Below are 7253 nucleotides of genomic sequence, written 5' to 3'. Positions count from 1 at the left end.
GTGTTAAGGCTAAGGAAAAGAGATGTGGCTTGGAAAAGATGGAAAAGAGCAGGAATATACTAAATAAGGAGAATTATAGAGTGGCGAGAAATGAGTATGTGAGGGTAAGGAGGAGGAAGAAAGAAAATTTGAAAAAGATATTGTAGACAAGAGTAAGGAACATCCAAAATTGTTTTACAGGTTCATAAATGGTAAACTTAAAAAGAGAGTCCATTGAAAGATTAAAAGGAGAGCAAGGGATAGTAGATGACCCTAAGAATATAGCGGAATTGCTAAATAATAGGTTTCAACAAGTATTTACTAAAGAAACAATGTTTGTAAAGCCTCAGAATGTACAAGGAAATGTGCACATGGATGACATTAAGATACCTAAAAGGAGTTATATAAAATGTTGGAGGAACTTAAAGATGATAAAGCGATGGGACCAGATGAAGTTTCAGGAAAATTATTGAAGGAGTGTAGAGAAGAATTGATTGATCCATTATATGATATTATAAGGTGCTCATTAGAAACAGGGAAGTACCAGTAGAGTGGAAAAGAGCTGAAGTGGTGCCCATTTATAAGGGAGGCAGTAAGGAAGAGCCTCTTAACTATAGACCTGTGTCTCTAACAAGTGTGGTCGGTAAGATTTGTGAGAGGGTGATAAAGAAATATTGGATACGGTTCCTGGAGGATCATAAGTTATTATCGGATCATCAATTTGGCTTTAGGAAAGGGAGGTCATGTGTAACAAATCTACTGAGCTTTTATTCAAGAGTGGTTGACAAAATACAGAGAGAGAGGATGGATGGACTGTGTATATTTGGATTTAAAGAAAGCTTTTGACAAGGTACCTCACATGAGACTGCTATGGAAATTAGAGATTTATGGAGGACTGAAAGGAAAAGTGTTAAAGTGGATGGAAAACTACTTGAGATGGAGGGAGATGAGAACGGTAATAAGGGATGCAAAGTCGGACTGGTTGGTGGTGGAGAGTGGAGTCCCACAAGGCTCAGTGCTGGCACCAATACTTTTCCTTGTATATATTAATGACATGCCAGAGGAGTAAACAGTTATATTAATTTGTTTGCGGATGATGCGAAGTTGTGTAGGTGTGTGAAGAGTGAAGAAGATTGTGAAATTTTACAGGCAGATCTGGATAAGATTTGGGAGTGGAGCAAGAGGTGGCAAATGGAATTTAATCTGAGCAAAAGTCATGTGATGGAGATGGGGAAGAGTGGAAGACGGCCAAGAGGGTCATATAAGATGGGTGAAGAAGTAGTGTTGAAAAAGGTGGAAAAGGAAAAGGATTTGGGAGTGATAATACAAGACCATGGGCAGTTTGAGGCTCATATTGATAAGATGTTTGGAGAAACGTATAATTTGATAAAAATATTGGATTAGCCTTCCATTATATGGATAAAGATATGATGAAGAAATTAATTAGTATGGTAATTAGACCAAGATTGGAATATGCTGGAGTGGTTTGGTCCCCTTATAAAAGAAGCATATAAGGAAGTTGGAGAGATTGCAGAGAATGGCAACAAAAATGGTTCCGGAATTGGCAGAAATGACCTATGAGGAGAGATTAAAAGAAATGAATTTGCTTACCTTGGAACAAAGAAGAGAAAGAGGAGATTTAATACAGGTTTATAAACTGTTGAATGGACTGGATGAAGTGGATAATGAGCAAATGATGTTGAGAGAGGAAAACTTAAATAGAACTACAAGATCGCATAGTAAAAAGATAGCCAAGGAATATGCTTGAAGGATGTGAAGAAATATAGTTTCCCACAAAGATGTGTGGAGGTGTGGAATGGTTTGAGTGAGGAGGTGGTGTCAGCAAGGAGTGTGCATAGTTTTAAAGGAAAGTTGGATGTGTGTAGATATGGAGACGGGGCCACACAGTATGATACCCAGGCCCTGTAAAATTACAACTAGGTGAATACAACTAGGTGAATACACACACACACACACACACACACACACACACACACACACACACACACACATCCTATGTGGGTCTACCCAATGTAGATCAAATTGACAGAGCTGGATAGGCACTCTCAAAATTAAGTTCCACTGGTGCTCCTCCGTTCTTTCAGGCTAGACCTTTCCGCTATCACCCATCTGCTAATTTTTGGGGAGTTACCGAAGCGCTCGCGCTCGGGCCCTCTGCTTCCAATCTCACTTCCGCTCTCCGCTCATATTTCCTCTCTCCGCTCCCCCTTGCGCTCTTCGCTGGCACTAACACTCTCCGCTCCCACTTCCGCTCTCCACTCCTACCCAGCACTTATGTTCAAGATTGCGGTCCCTGCTCACTCCTGTTTCCGCTCCCCGCTGCGCTCCACCACTGACACACACACACACACACACACACACACACACACACACACACACACACACACATATATATATATATATATATATATATATATATATATATATATATATATATATATATATATATATATATATATATATATATATATATATATATATATATATATATATATATATATATATATATATATATATATATATATATATATATATATATATATATATATATATATATATATATATGTATTTCATTCATCTACATACTAGTAGTAGTAAAAATATATTAATAATATAATAATAATGATGATAACAATAATAATAATAATGATAACATGGTGTAACAAAATTTTGACTTTTTTGTTTTTGGTCAATTAGTGTTATTTTCTATTTTCTTTCATATAAAAAACGAAGGATATAATGCTTATTCTCTTTAAACTTTGATTTTTATAAACTGGCCAGCAATGTTTTGAAACATATGCTCAACAGGTCAGTTCACTTCTAGCCGTTAATGTCTAAACAAGTCGATCGTCATCAGTCATTACTATCTGCATTCATCAAGCATGGCATCCAGAGGTTGTAAGCATCCGGCAGACGCATTTTGCTACGTCTGTGGCAAGTTTATCAAAACTAGAGCTAAAAAGTACTCTCTGGAAAGATCACTGAAAATGCGCAAGGCCTACAACGCATATTTCGGCATGCCTGTCAGGACAAACCTTGGGCACCTCATTTCACCTGCGAACTCTGCAAAAGAACTCTGGAAGGTAAGAAAAACACTAATATATATATATATATATATATATATATATATATATATATATATATATATATATATATATATATATATATATGTAGTTACGTCTGCTCACCGGGGAGTATGACGCTCTACAGGGTCCCCAACTCTATATTTCACCGCAGCCGCAACACTCAGGTTCTTTCTGCTGTCCCCCACGGCGTCACAGCAGCCCAGCGAGGCGACGAGATACTCCGCTCTCACTTGTAGCCTAATAAGGATTTGGTAATAACGCCAGAATGTACCAATCTTTTCCCTGAGCCTTGCACACCCAGCGACTAGTAGTAGACAAATAATACTACAGAAATAGAGATCGCCAGCAGTGTATAACTTCCCCCACTGCTAGGGAATCTCCTTAGCAACTCCTCCTGACAGCAAACCAAGTAGAAATTATAGATAGTGTATAAGTTATGTGTTACGGGCGAAGCCTTAATACTTCGCAGAGAAACCGCCAACAAGGACAATTCCACCCACTTCCCTATGGGAGTATTAATGCCTCTCCACACGTCTTAAGCAGGGTACACACTATCAAACATGCTTGTCCAACAAGGTGTTTGATCAAACAAGTTGACAACAATTTGAGAGTGTGTGGGCAGGTTGGACGGTTTGACAAGCAGTTTGATACTCGATGCTCAAACAGTCTGTTTGTCAAGCAGGTAGTCTATGATCAATGTGTGGCGATGTTTGATCAAGCATTCTCAGTTGGGATACGACAACCATGGCAGCAACACCTCCTGAAGGCCAAGAATTCTGGCTGGACTTCATTGAATGCTATAAATCCTTTCTATCATTATGGAAAATTAAAAGTGAAGACTATAAGAACCGAAACCTGAAAGGAAACTGCTACAAACAGTTGGTAGAAATGCTAAAAGAACACATACCCACTGCGACAAAGGACTTGGTGTGCAAAAAAATTAACGCCTTCCGTACCAGTTATAGAAGGGAGCTGAAGATGGTTATCAAGAGTGAGAAGTCTGGCGCTGGTAGCGATGACATCTATAAACCTTCGCTGTGGTACTACGATGCGCTGGGCTTCCTCCGTGATCAAGAAACTCAAGAGGAAGGCCTGTGTACGATGGAGTTAGATGAAGGGGTAAAGTAATGGTATATAAGTTTTATGTTTTATTATTCCATATTAGTCTAACATAACAAGTGTAACATACAGCTGAGTAACGTTACTGAGAATACGGTTTACATTATCTTGTTATCCTCGTTCAGTATAATATATCCCATTAATCATCAGAGAGAAGAGAGAGAGAGAGAGAGAGAGAGAGAGAGAGAGAGAGAGAGAGAGAGAGAGAGAGCTTACATGTATATATACAAACATTTATATATCTTTATATATGATGTGGCACAGCTATGATGTGATTAATCTTTACTAATTACAAATCCTTCTCCGTTAAAATACCGACAGTATTTGTCCCTGACTTCCTTGACAGATGACGATGAATTTATGTTAGTTGGTGCTAAAGGAATGTATACTTCACTGTCAGGCCTACTTGTTCCTTCCCAATATTCTGCAACCTCTCTTTGACGCAAATAATTATGCAAATAACATGAGGACTATTTTACAGACCTTACGTGGGGAAAGGTTGATAGTAGTTAGTAAAATACGAAACCTACATGCCATAATTCCGAATGTTCGCTGTACAACACATCGAGCTCGGGACACCCTGTAATTGTACGTCTGCTGTTCTTTATTTAGATCAGGATGGCCGTAGGGCTTCATTATATTTTCTTGTAAAGGGAAGGCATCATCAGCCACGAAAACATACGGCACAGGGTCATTTGTTCCAGGTAGAGGACTGGGCTCAGGGATATGTAGGGTGTTCTCTTTCAATTTATTGCTAAATGTTGTGTTTGCAAAAACACCTCCATCAGAAACTCTCCCATTGGTTCCTACGTTTACCGTCATGAATTCACAATTGGTGTTCACAAGAGCCAATAAAACGACACTGAATGTGTGTTTGTAGTTATAATAGTATGATCCAGATCTAGGTGGCTTGGTTATCTCGACGTGCTTCCCGTCGATTGCACTGAGACAATGTGGGAAATTCCATAACTGTTCAAACATCTTTGATACACCTTCCCACTCTTCATCCGTTGTAGGCACCTGGTAATAGTAAAAAAGAGGAAGAATAGATGCACATTTTTTTTATTGTAAGTGCATGCATTCCAATACCTTACAGCCTAATTATTCCCGGAAACCTCTTGACAGTTAAAATGTGACTTAATCTTCTTTCTCGTTCGCTCTGGCATCCTCAGGAACCATGTACATCTGAAGGTGGTCCGAAGATTGCCCTCAAGAAACGTTAAGGTAATACTGAGGCAAGAAGAAATGAATTGTTGGAATTGGCATGTGAACACCTCAAAAAGGATGAGGATGAAATTGATGCCTTGGGAAAAACCAGGGCACAAGAATTTCGGAAATTAAGCGACGAGCAACAAATTTTCGCTAGAAAGGCCATAGGTGACGTTCTGTTTGAAGGTCGTCTGGGGACGCTCCATAGGAATTCTGTTAAAATTAATAAAGAGGACAGCGTGCCTTCAAGCAGATCATCAACTCCAATTCCTGTTACAAGTGCACATCAGTTGCCCACAGTCATTCCTTTAAATCAGAATAATTCTATTTTCACATTCCGTAGTATTCCTGCAGCAAATAATGATCATAAGTCGATAGCAGATCTTTTGCTGGACCCACAGTTTAGTGTTTAATTCTTTATTAATAATGTGCAATTCTCACGATACATTAATGTAAATACTGAGTAATATTGTCCTACAATATTTAAGATATATAATAAAACATGATGTACTACATAGGAATACTTATAATCAATGTCCTGGTAAAACTAATATCAATGACTATATAATATGTTAATTTAATCATTTTTCCAGTTTGCCTGACCCCTTCTCTTTCTCTCAATTTATCATTTATGTATTTCATACAATGACATGTACAGTCTGTTAAGTTCAATGTTTTTTTTTTTTCTCTCTTTTTTTTATTATAGCACAATGGGTTAAGTAAAACGGTTAAAGTACCAGTGTGTATTATTGACTTACCTTGATGAAATCCTTTACAGCTGACACAATGGCATCACATGTCTCCATTACAATGTATCCTAAACTTTGGGGTGAAATACAAGTACTAAATTTCAGGTCTACGAATGAATCTCGTGTTGCAAGAAAGCGAAGTGTACTCGTTAGTCGTTCATTTGGTGGTATAGCATCCCGAAATTGGGTGTATTTTTTCTCAATTAGGGGTCTGACCATTGTCAATAAATGTGTGAAGGTATCATGGTCCATTCTAAGGAAATTCTTGTAGTCCTGGGGTGATGTTATCACCTCGTTCAACAGGCAGTCATGAGATAGCTTACATTTTTTCTTGTACCACTCCTTCATCCATACTCTCCTTTCGTTTCACAGGTGTTTCAGTGACTATAGCTAAAAGTATAGCGATGCACGCTTTCTTCTCGTTCATGTTGAGAGGACGTTGTCGGCAGGCATACTGACGTTTGATCAAACATCCGTTTCATTCTGTGGCGATGCTTGAACGAACACGCTGGACAAGCATGTTTGATAGTGTGTACCCCGCTTTACACTCAGGCTGTAAGTGCCCACAGACTGGGACAAGACGTGTGGTGTATATTACTATATTATTTAATGCAACAGATGCTTGCCAGCACCTGTCAAAACTGACTCCCCGTGCCTACGGCATACTACAAGGCACGATGCGTATTCCACATCCGGTGATATACACAAGCCCAGCTACCAACTCCGGGTGACAACCAGCCACGCAGGGAGTCAAGATACGCGTAGCTAACAGGTCGTACAGACGATGACTGCACGCCGACTAGGAGACAGCATGAAGCTTCCCACCAGACAACACGTGTGTGTGGCTAAGGCCACTATAGTCAACGTCTGCACGACCTGTTAGCTACAAGTATCTTGACTCCCTGCGTGGCTGGTTGTCACCCGGATTTGGTAGCTGGGCTTGTGTATACCACCGGATGTGGAATACGCATCGTGTCGTGTAGTAAGCCGTAGGCACGTGGAATTAGTCTTGACAGGTGCTGACAAGCTGCTGTTGCATTTAATAATATAGTAATATACACCACGCATCTTGTCCCAGTCTGTGGGCACT

The 7253-nt window shown here is 39.4% G+C and overlaps 1 protein-coding gene across 1 annotated transcript; it reads left to right on the top strand.

The window, feature by feature from the left end:
- Positions 1-3751: 3751 nt before the first annotated feature.
- LOC123505749 lies at positions 3752-6740 on the top strand. The gene is made up of 2 exons (XM_045257404.1): positions 3752-4210; positions 5446-6740. The coding sequence occupies exons 1-2, from the start codon at positions 3831-3833 to the stop codon at positions 5825-5827; spliced, it is 762 nt and encodes a 253-aa protein (XP_045113339.1). The 5' UTR covers positions 3752-3830; the 3' UTR covers positions 5828-6740.
- The last annotated feature ends 513 nt before the right edge of the window (positions 6741-7253 follow it).

This window comes from Portunus trituberculatus, chromosome 18, assembly GCF_017591435.1.
Source record: "Portunus trituberculatus isolate SZX2019 chromosome 18, ASM1759143v1, whole genome shotgun sequence".
NCBI lineage: Eukaryota > Metazoa > Arthropoda > Malacostraca > Decapoda > Portunidae > Portunus > Portunus trituberculatus.
The sequence above is the reverse complement of the archived record's forward strand: the minus strand, read 5'-3'. Positions and strand labels throughout refer to the sequence as shown.

Excerpts from the sequence above, each read along its gene's own strand:
- LOC123505749 (XM_045257404.1), top strand. The coding sequence starts at position 3,831 with ATGGCAGCAACACCTCCTGAAGGCCAAGAATTCTGGCTGGACTTCATT. Across the intron at positions 4,211-5,445 it reads GAGTTAGATGAAGGGGTAAA|AAGAAATGAATTGTTGGAAT; the intron begins GTAATGGTATAT and ends TACTGAGGCAAG.